Source organism: Carassius carassius, chromosome 13, assembly GCF_963082965.1.
Source record: "Carassius carassius chromosome 13, fCarCar2.1, whole genome shotgun sequence".
Taxonomy (NCBI): domain Eukaryota; kingdom Metazoa; phylum Chordata; class Actinopteri; order Cypriniformes; family Cyprinidae; genus Carassius; species Carassius carassius.
In genome coordinates this window covers 19210419-19222332 of record NC_081767.1, presented here as the reverse complement: position 1 = coordinate 19222332, position 11914 = coordinate 19210419, and the positions used below count along the sequence as shown (strand labels likewise).

Sequence of the window (11914 nt, the reverse complement as noted above, 5' to 3'; positions counted from 1 at the left end):
GGTTCTGGCCACGCCCTCAGGTGAAGTCACCGGTCCTTTATTCCCATCTCCTGCTTCAACCCCTAGGTGGTGCCAACTCACATAACATTGGGTGCAATAGTTAATTATTTAACAAACAAAAATAAACCTTATTTTAGCTCCAAACACTTTTTGCATTTTTAATCACAGAATAAGGCAGATAATATATTTTATATATTGTGTAGTTACTGTAATAAATGCTATGGCAGTTAGCATTGTATCCTTCATATACTTTTTTATAATTTATTACCTGGAGAAGACTTGGAAAAACACATATGTTGTCAGACGCAATCATTTTTATGGTCTATGCTTGTTATTCAGCTTAGCTACAGTATTGCTGGATGCCTTTGTCCATATTAGGGATTTCCTGTATGTCAAAAGTTATTACTACTTATGAGTCCATTTTGGACTTTCTGTGGGAGAGCGCCCTCCAGCTTCGAGTATGAATGAAACAGACACTGCAGGAGAATGTTCAGCGCTCCGTAATGTTCACATTTGATTGAATAAACATGCATGTTTTAATGCTAGTGAATAAAAGGAAATGATCCACCTACATGCCTCTGCTTATGATGGTGCCTGCGTTCCATTCCATACACCCTAATCCCTTCAAAAGGCTTACCCTCCGGAGTGAAAGCTTCGAAGGGTTGAAGGGTGTGGGGGACCAAACAACTTGAAGTTTCTTGAAGTGCCCTTCTGCGTCATCATCAAAGAGGCTGCGTCATCATGCAAAGAATCTGTGCAAAGGATCATGGGAGCCAGAAGTGTCCATCAGTTGTACCCTTCAAAATCCTTAATTCCGAAGGACTCTTTGAAGTGGCCAGTTTTGAGCACTTCCGTTTGAAACGACCCTTCAATATGGCGGCCATGACTGTTTTCACACCGAAATGCCCTTCGGAGGGTGATATATCATATCTGGGCTGCATCCGAAAACTGAAAAATGCTGCCTTCGGAGGTCGCATTCCAAGGTAGGAAGGCTTCAAGGCACGTCCGAAATCAATGTCAGCTTCATTTCCTGTCTCCTGAGCTGCCTTCATCTGGCCGATTTTTGAAGGCAGCATAGATGTATCCTTCGCTGCCTTCGATATCCCACAATCCTGTGCATTCCATTCTGTGAGAGTTAAGCCAAAAAATAAAGATGGCGTCTGAAAGTTGCGGTCGGTGGTCAGTTTGTGTTTAAATGAACAACCTTTTCCACTTTTTATGTAATTTCTAGCGAGAAATTAATATAGCAGTTCTGAACAACCTTTCCACTTTTTATGGAATTTCTAGCGAGAAATTAATATAGCAGTAATGAAATATCCACTCAGTTATCACCAAAGCTATCTATATTTTGCTGTAGATCAGTAAACCATTACTCAGCCTCAGAAGCCTGTCCGAAATCCGTTTCATGCGGTGCCTTATGGCAAAAACGCTGCCTGCAAAGTCATTGACTGATTAGATAGCAAGGCAGCAAGTCACCTGCCTAAGTTGTCGGATGCAGCCCTGGAATCCACCAGAACCTGGATCAGTGAGCTGCTTCTCGGGCCGATGACGTCACTTCCAGGGAGGCATGCCCAGGCCTGTTCTACACGCCCCCGTCCCTCGACTCCACCCCATGTTAAAACGGTGCCAGAAAGTGAGATGTGCAGAAACGTGAAGCGCAAAGGGAAAAATGGTATCGCAAACTCAAACTTGACTGAAACGCAAAATAAAAGCAGTGTTAAAATAAATTAGTAGTTATGGCCAATGGAAAATATGTATTGCAAAATCATTGCTTCATTTATATTTTGCAATTCTTTATTTTTGTTTGCAAAAAGCACATTTATTTTTTTCTCAATACTTCATACAAAACTTTAATTCGCAAAACTTTATTTTCTTTTGCAAAACTTATTTTGCACATACTGTATATGTGGCATTAAATTGACTCCATACATTTTTTATCTTTTAAGAAGTTTGAAATGGTTAGACATGCTTTTGTAACGTCTCAATTAGATTACTGTAACTCACTGTATATCGGTGCTCCTCAGTCATGTGTTTCTCATCTGCAGTTGGTTCAGAATGCATCAGCTCTGTTTCTTTGTGTGAAGCGCAAACAGGAGTCTATCACACCAGTTTCTCATTGCATTAGCTGCCAGTCAAATATAGAACTGATTTGAAAATGTTACTGTTTGTCTATAAACCTCTTTATAATCAGGCTTCACAGTACCTATCTGATTTGTTACATCTGTACACTCAGTCAAGACTAGCACTCAAGATCGGCTGATTCTGGTTTATTGCAAATTCCCAGGGCACATCTCAGAAACAGAGGTGATCGTGCTTTTTCTGTTGGCCCTAAGTTGTGGAATAGTCTCCCGATTTCATATCAGAACTGCCTCAACTCTTTCTATTTTTAAGTCTTCTCTTAAAATGTATTTTATTTTGTTTATTTTTTAATATTTCTTCTCCTTGGTATTTAATATTTTTTGACTTGCTGTGCAATGATCCTTTATTTTAGCGAACCATAGAAGATGGACTATTCTGACAATGTCTTTCATGCTTTTGTAGACCTTGACTGTGCAATTTAATTGGCAGTCAATGGGACAGTCACAAGGCTCCCGGATTTCATCCAATATATCTTAAATTGTGTTCCGAAGACAAACAAAGCTTTTACGAGTTTGGAACAACATGAGGGTAAGTGATTAATGACAAAATGTTCATTTTGGGGGTGAAGCAGGGAGCGGCTCGTCTATATGGGCAGAGATATTCATCCACAACATAGACCTCTACACAAACTGAAAAAATAATACATGTAAATTGTAAATGTGTCCAGCATTCTGCAACAAATATTGTTCAGATTTTCTAGACTTTAAGTCATAAAGTAAGCAGTATATGCACTGAAAATTATAAATGATTTTTTATGAGCTGAACTCAAAGATCTAAGGCTTTTTCTATGTACACAAAAGGCCTATTTCTCTCAGATATTGTTCACAAATCTGTCTAAATCTGTATTAGTGAGCATATCTCCTTTGCCGAGATAATCCATCCACCTCACAGATGTGGAATATGAAGATGCTGATTAGCATGATTATTGCATAGGTGTGCCTTAGGCTGGCCACAATAAAAGCCCACTCTTTTTAGTTTGACCTTGTCAAGAATTAATGGGCTTAACAACAATAGAATGTGCATATTACTAACAAGCTGAAATTTGTAAAACTTTGCGGTTCCAATGTAGCAAAAAATATTAGTCAAATAATATAATGGTCAAGAATGTTATCATTATGAAATATTTTAATATATTTTTTATAAAATAATGAAAACATAATTTACACATATTAAATGTACACTCATTGATACAACATCCCCAAAAGAAACTGAAAGATTGATCAGTTATCAATAGTTAATCGAGACATTAGAGCCACTGTTTCATGCATGAAGCTAATGGAAACAGAGACAAAAAGATGAATTACAATATCGTTTCTTTAAAAAGAAAAGGATAAAATCAGCTTTGTACAAAAGATCATGAATCAAACAAAATATAAAGTACAAACTAAAAAATACATCAACTCAGTACCCTCCAATAAATGTTACTAAATCTGTAGCCTTGTAATTTTCACTGTGAATTTGACTTTCTGTATAAAAAAAGAATAAGAAAAAGAAATCCAAATAAATAGTCAAAATATTACACATAAAAAATAAACCTTCAAATATTAAAGCTGGACTATATAATTTGCCGTGATTTAAGAATGTGCAACACAGATGCACATAGATGTTTTCACAAGTATATTACTCATATTTACCTTTTAAAAATAAAAAAACTAAAACACAATAAAAACCCCTCCACCCAACTTTCACACAAACATACAAACAGAAATCATAAGACAATCCATGGTGTAGATATGACACCCAGTAACCCAGAACTGAGTGAGACACCAAGAGTCAGCAAAACCTCCCACTTCATTAACAGAAAAACACACAGTGGGTGAACTTCTTGTAGTCACAGCAATGAGATGAGATTCTGATAAAACAGTACAAATTTAATCTGCAGAACTAAACTAAAAAGTAAATCTGAAACAGTGGGGCAAATGAGCTTATCATAATATGACCATTTGAATTTACAAGCCCAAAATAACCATGTATAAATAAAAGCTTCCATGTACTCAGTCTTTTAATCCCATTTACTCGTGCTCTTCCAAAGCTGGATGACTTGCTTTCTTCTGTGGAAATGAGAAGTATACAATAGAAGTCAATGGGAACCAAAATTGTTTAGTTGCCAACGTTCTTCAAAATAGTTTTTTTAATGTTCCATAGAAGAAATAAAGTCATACAGGATTGGAACAACATGAGGGGGAATAAATAATATTTTTAGGTGGACTATTCCTTTTTCCTCAATTTGCTGTGGGGAGAACATGTTATGCTATCTATCAGCAGTTCAAAGCTGTATAAAATCACCATATGTACAATAAATGATGTCAGGTCTTCTTTGTATCTCTCACCCCATAAATAAACAATGCTAGTTACTGTAATAGGCATGTATATAGTTGTTTTTGTGTATCTGAGCAGAGCAGAAACATTATATTTTCACTTATAGCTATGATGACAAATACAATTAAGTCAACCGACTGTTGCAGTGCTTCTGTTTTTTTTACGTGGATAGATCGGTCAGAGACGAGTAGATCAGGTCATTGAGAGGGCAGCTTACGGGTCCTGAGAGAGGAGGAGATTTTTTTTCCAGTCACATCAGGTTAAAGGGATGGAGAGAGCTGATATGAGTCACATCACTGGTCACAGCTGACCACTTTAAGGCAGACATGTAGAGTAACACAGGGTACATGATTGACCATGTTCGAGCCGGCCTGACTGTTATTCCACTTACTCTTGAAGATTTTCCAGAGCGCATAACCGAGTACTTTGCGGATCGTCTTAGTATGTAAACACGATGATCTTTCTAGAAGTTGAAAACAGCCGTCTATTGCCAACAGTCGTTTCACCTGATAAACCTGAACTAAATACAGATAGAAAAATAGAGTCTGTATGGAACACCGCTGACCAGGGTTTCTTTGCATATACATATACAGTGTCCAAATCTGACAGAACAGCCCAAGTTTACACACAGTGCTATGCCAAAACCATACATAAGAGAGCAAGTGGCATTTCCTGTCACATGGCACTGTCCATGCACAGAGGAAACGATCAAAGACTTGGATGTAACATCACAGTTTTAGTAGTGGTTGCTATCACGTCCGTGAAAGTGGTGGCGGTTCTCCATCTCTGGAGAAGTGAAGATCATTATTGCAGAATTTCAGTCGGTCGGATGATAAATCAGCTGAGATGAGGATGGTTTGAACAACTGCCACTATAAATATGAATACAATAGCGTTTAATGTACCTGCACATGATTATGCGATGTAGAATTATACTTTACAGTGACATGTGATCTGTAAACCATTCCCAGGGCACTGTACTTTTTCTCACAATTACAGTACCGTGATTTCTCGCAGCGTGTTGGGAAAGGTAGGATCTCTCGCGTGGCTCAAGTTTAGATTTTCGGTTGCTTTTTTTTGTTTTGGCTGTTGAGCTGACTGTGCAGTAAATAGGCCTCTCTGACGTCTAGCGTCTCTCAAGCTTAGTGTCGACTCGTCGAGTACAAAAATAAATCTACGAGAAAATAGTTCCGAAAGTAGTTCGATCAGATGAGGAGATAGCTTGTTTGTTTGTTTAAAAATAGACATTTGTACTTCTGTACCGGCTTTAAGTTAAAGCTTTGAAGTCTCAAGTCATCAGGCAGACCCACATCACCTCTTTCGGTTTCCCTCCGTCGCACTTTCATAAAGCTGACAGTATGGTGTGAGGTGAGGACGAGCTGGCAGACAGTGGATGTACTGGATGATAAGAGACTGGGAATTAAATTAGCTGTTGGCATTTAACATGCCATATTAGGCAAAGTGCAGGTACGTGAAGATCTCCTCTCATCTTCTCTCAAATGAAAGGGAACAGTCATTTCCTTTCGGGCATGGTGGAGGATAGGATTTTACTGAACTTGCGGAGCTGTTCACTGGCTGAGTGCGATTCCTCCTGCAGACGCTGGTTGTTCTGCCTTAGATTAGCCATCTCTGCTAACAACACTACCTTGTCCTGTTTCTCCTGAGAGCGTGGGACAGGAAGGAACAGATGAGGGAAGAGAGAAGCATAATTACAATAATGTCATCAGCTAGTCGAGTACTTGTTCTGCACCAACTAATCCACTATAAAACAATATTTAGACTTCACAAATGGACTCTATTTGGGATATAATGGATTATGATGTTGTAGGTATGTATTTCTACTGAATTCTTCACTTAAATCTCGCTTTCAAAAGTGAATTGGGTGCCACAGTGGATATGTGTGAAATCCAAATGTGCCATTATAAGTGCTGCAGGAGATATTTTCACATTTATTCCACAACCAAAGTACACCAATAATGCCCCACTTGCACCGGAGATCACTAAACTCAAGCTTTCCAATGTGTCGATTTTTAAATAAAGAGATGCTACGTTCACACGACAACGATTTAGTCAAAAACTGAAAGGTTTTTCCCTATTGTTTTTAAAAATTTTCACATATACACCACAACGTTTTCAAAATGATTCGCGTTTACACATATCCGCCAAAATGCTGTATTATGCATGTCAGGCCAGTAGTTGCCGCTGTCACCTTGTTAGTAAACAGTACCTGTAGGGAAGTGATGATTATATGATGTGTCTTCTCTGTTGGTTGTAATAGTGGTGAAGTAAATCAACACTTTGCTGAAGAAGCATTAGCAAACTCGTGAGCAGCAACAACAGTACAATGTACTCCGCCATTGTTGTGTATGTTTGTTCGCACTTGCCTTTAAAATCAACACGTACTGCACATGTCCACATACCCAACACGTACTACACACGCGCAATACATTTTGAAAGCTTCCCGTATTGGGTGTTTAACACGGTATTGACAACGGTGACAAAATATGCATTTTCAGTTCTCAAAATGCTGCTGTCATGTAAACGAACAGGCGAAACGCATTAAAAGTTTACCGTTTTTGGCTGAAAATGTTGTTGTGTAAACGACCCCTGAAACAGTCTAACTTTGGCTTTTTATTTAGGCTTCAAAATTAATAAAAGTTATGTTAATTTGTAAAAGAATCATAAACCTTATGTCACGTTGTTGTTGTTGTTTTTCTTCAACGTCGCAAAAGCCAATGGAAAAATGCTACTGGTTTTTTGTTGAAGGAACCAGTATGATGTCAACTACTGGGTTGGCCTAGAAAAACACATCATCCCTGCAGCGCTATATTGATAATTGATATGCTTGTTCACACACCCCACTGGACAAGGACTCGCTTTCATGGTGAAAAGAAAACACAAAGTGAAACCTGGTGGTACAAATGTATCACATTTCAACTTAATTTAAAATTAAATTAACATTTTCCTGTAACCAACTACATTATGTGTTTGTATACTCGGCAACAAAATGACTCAAAACCCCGTCCCTAGTGGACCTGTGCTGCACTGGTCAGGTTTATTCAGTGTAACTCACTTTTTCCAGATCACTGTTCAGCTGTTTCAGCATGACTTCCAGATGATACAGTCGCCCAGACAGGTCATTAGGAACCTCTTCACTGCAATAGGCACAAATGAAAACCAAATGAAAACCAGTATCCTAGAATATAAATGATATTCATAATTCTACTGGTTCCTGCAATTTCCGCGCTTGTAATACGGGAAATTCCAGCAAATATTTCAGCATGGAAGACGCTCAGGACAGATGACGAAATGTATCAGTTGCACTTTCTTTTGAGTCTTATGATTTAAAACATTCAGGTGCTCAAAAGTTAAATAGATTATTCAATTTCTGTGGTATTTCTGTACCTGAATATTACTGTTATGCCTACCTGAAAAACGTAAAGCAGTTAATTAAGTTGTACCTTGCTACAGTACAGGGGTATGTGTGTGCCTCTTACCTGCTGAAAGTAGGAGTGGTGCGAGGAGTCTGTGGCGTGTGGAAATGCACCGGGCTGATGACCGGTCTCAACTCACTGCCGCCCGCATGAGACTCAGACAATGAAAATAAAGAAACAGCTCTTTGCACTGAAAAAAACAGATTTAATCATTCAGATTATGATGATTTTATACTACATAGCCTTTATACTTACAGCCTTTTTATACTTATTAATGGGATTGTTCAAGAACAAAACAAAAAAAAACTTAAAGGTAAACCATACAGAGTCACAGTGTTTATACTCTTCAGTGGATTCTTCCTACAAATGTCTTACTTATAGTCAATGTATATTAAATTAGGTAAGGAGAAAGTATGAAATCCGCTTTATAAGGAAGCCCATTTCTGCTAAATGAGAAAAAGAAAATCATGCTTTGGTAAATTATAATCATGACCAAAAAGTAAAGAATTGGGAGACAAAAAGTTGCAATTATGCGATAAAAAGTCAAAATGATGACTTAAAAGGTAAAAATTATGAGACGTCGAAGTCGAAATGAAAAAATAAAAATAAAAATAAATTGTTGAAATCAGATGAAAACTTGACATTAAGATAAAGTCTGAATTATGATATAAAATGTCAAAATTGAAATTGTGAAATAAAAATACATAAGTCACGATGGAGAAAAAAAAAAGAGAATTATCGACTTCACAATTTTTATGGATGTACTTTATTATTTAATAATTATGATTAACCAAAACATTAAATGGGCTCCCATAACTTCAAGTATCTTAGTTTGACTTTAGAATCAGACGTGTCGGACAAACACTGCCTCATACCTTCATATGCTTTGGCTGCATTAACTAAGCTGGACCACTCTAGACCACAGGCAGTGTCAGGAAGCGGCATGAGTCCAGGGTCCAGTCTTCTGAGAGGTGGAACCTTATCCCTCACCTCAGTTAGAGATAATTCTGATGCAGACAACGGTACTGGAAAAACAAAAATTTGACCGTTTACCCCAAAGCTATTAGTAGATAAGAGTAAAAGCTTATCAACTGACTGTGACAAGCAAATGTCACCTACCTTTCTTACTAGGAATGAGGGCTCCATGATTGGTGTTGTGGCGGCGAGTAGGCAGCGTGCAGGTGAAGAGAAGGTCACTGGGCGGCACTTGTCCTTCAAAAAGAGGCGTGCTTGCATAACTAGAATCTCTCCGTCCACTGCACAGACTCTCATCTGAGAAAGTGCGTTGCAAGGTCCGATGAGGAGACTGTAGAGGAGCACAAACACAACGCACAAATGAGTTCGATAGATTGTCATGTGAATAAGCATTTTCTGACTAAGTTTAGGGTTGTTTGTGCATGCTGACCGCATCCCGTGATGGTGTCTCTGCCGGGTTGTCCATGATGATGAGCTTTTTCAAGTCGTCCTCAACAGTGCTCTTATGAGATCTGCGTGGTGAGCGCAGGTCCCTCAGAGAGGCACGTAACCGGGGCTGTCCGAACACATTCTTACTGTTCGTATCCACCTGCCTGAAAGCACACATAATACTCAGGACCAAGATTCAGATGTCATGCATCTATTTCATAATCCATCAGCCTTCTCATAAACGTGAAATACACAAACACACACTTGTTGCTGTTGCTGTCAGTGGAGGTGGTGCTGGTTGCTGTGATGTTCTCCTCCTGTTGCCATGTACTCTTGCTTTTACTAAATGACTTGGGGGCGGAGCTTGAGAGCTGGCCAAAGCCTGATGTGGGTGTGACCGTTGAAGATCTGAAAGGCCTGGGTTTATCGGCCACAGCAGGGGTCTTGTACCCTTGAGGGGTATAGCAGGTCCTAAATCCCAGAAACAAAAATACACACAATTAATATTCGTATGTCAGGATTATACTGAATCATCAGCACTGAAAAACACATTTATAACATGCTATAATTGCAGGCATAATAATGTCAATCAGACCTGAATTATCCCATATGTGTGTTGTGCTTCATTATGTTTATCAAGATGCACTAGTAGGGCTGTAGTACTCGAGTCCGGACTCGAGACATTTTTCTGTCGTCTCGGACTCGTTGCATTTGCACTCGGACTTGTCTCGGACTTGGCCATTGGACTCGCCAAGTCTTCTAGTTGGTCTCGACCAAGTCCAGCAAAAAAAAAAAAAAAAAAAAAAAAAAAAAAAAAAAAATCTCCTTCAAAACAAAACCACATTTGCATGATGTCACGACTGAAAACGTGTGGAAAACGCTAGGCGCGCCACTCTCCTTATTTCCAAAGCACTCTGTAATCTGCGCTTGCGCTCCAGTGGCGTCTGCTGTTGCTAGGCAACCATGACCCGCTCTCCATGAAGACGCAGAAGTTTCAGCAAAGAATACATGGATTTCCAGCACTAAAAATCCCTTGTAGTAGCTCTGCTAATAGATTCATTTAAAAAATGGCTATCCTTGTACAGCTACGATCATCTGTTTCTCCATCTTAGCTTTCAGTTTTGTTCCGGGAAAGGATGTTCATGAGCAGCGGTGCACTTACTGCGACCTGAAAAGTTCAGATGTTTCTAATTTAATTTTCTACCTGTTAGATTGTGTTATATTTACACCTACACCTAGATAGCCTTAAACGTACCCTTTACAATAATGAAATACTAATTATTGTTGTACAGTATAGGGGTTGCAAGAGATTTCTACTAGTCGATTTTTAAAATAAAAAATGCTTGAGTGCTATTGTAAATGAAAACACATTAAATAGTTTTTTTTTATCAATAAACGCTTATTAGTGTATAGCCTTATGCAACAATTACATATGTAAATTTTAAAAACTTTATAATTATGACATTACATATTTACATTTTCATGTAACAGCCAGTATTTGTATCTGTAACAATCACAACATTTTTCCTATCTGCATTCGGATACAACATCGTACAGATACTTGATAAGACCGTTATGACTTTTTATATTTTTTTTCGTAGTTATCACTGAACAAGTATGTCGTGTTAAACTAAAATAATAATTAATTTCTAAAATAATATTTATCATGCAAGCAGAGAGATGTCATGACAAACGTTTAGTGATCATTTGAACATGACTGAATCCATTCAATGCGCACATTTTCATTAAGCAGAACACTTAAAGCTAGTTTTATTGTTAATGAACTTCACTAAACAGATGTGTGTGTGCCGCGCAAACCAGCAAAAGGTAAAGATGCAAACATGTAGGACAAGTACAAGAGAGAGAACTGGTTTGGTTTTTGAGAGACTGAGACACGCAACGCTGCTGTTTGATTGGTGAGCGCGCTGTGCTTATTCCATTCATTCTTATTATATCGTAGCCTAAGCCCCTGTTAGCTTTAACAAAATAATTATACACACTTGAACCAGCTAATCAAGCTCTTACTAGACACACTAATCTTCCAGGTGTGTTAAGGCCAGTTGGAGCTAAACTTTTCAGGACATTGGCCATCCAGGATCTAGTTTTGAAACCCCTGTCCTACAGAGTTGTTACTTTGCACATGCTTTTTGATCATTACAAAAAATTATGTAAAACTATTTTCTTAGAATAGGAGATATGCTGTCTCTCGCATCACAAACATTATCAGTAGTTAAGTATATGGTCTTGAAGAGGACCCTTTTTTCTCTCATTTGGACTCGGTCTTGACTCGGTCTCGACTAGTCCTGGACTTGGACTTGACTTGGACTCGACAAAGCTGGACTTGACTACAGCTCTATGCACTAGCATTTAAAAGTTTTTATTGTAGTACTTCAACTTATTTTGTTTCATTTAGTTTCTATGGCAACATTTTTTTTTTTATGTTAAAGTTTTTTAATTATCCCATATGTTTATTGTGCTTTGCTATGTTTATAAAGTGACATTCAAAAGTTTGGGATCAGTACGATTTTTGTAATGTTTTTAAAAGTCTCTAATGTTTAAATCGAAACTGCATTTATTGGTCAAAGACACATTTTTTTTTTCCAGTTATTTTTTTCCTGT

General features: G+C 38.1%; 1 protein-coding gene across 1 annotated transcript in view; it reads right to left on the bottom strand.

Annotated features, from left to right (window-relative positions):
• Positions 1-5849: 5849 nt before the first annotated feature.
• sipa1l3 (signal-induced proliferation-associated 1 like 3) overlaps positions 5850-11914 on the bottom strand; it is an 82267-nt gene continuing 76202 nt past the window's right edge. Inside the window, exons 17-23 of the mRNA XM_059564856.1 lie at positions 9560-9766; positions 9297-9459; positions 9011-9197; positions 8767-8916; positions 7955-8081; positions 7531-7612; positions 5850-6117 (exon numbers count right to left, since the gene is read on the bottom strand). Coding sequence (XP_059420839.1) covers positions 5971-6117; positions 7531-7612; positions 7955-8081; positions 8767-8916; positions 9011-9197; positions 9297-9459; positions 9560-9766 — 1063 coding nt within the window. The 3' untranslated portion in view covers positions 5850-5970. The remainder of the gene's footprint in view (positions 6118-7530; positions 7613-7954; positions 8082-8766; positions 8917-9010; positions 9198-9296; positions 9460-9559; positions 9767-11914) is intronic.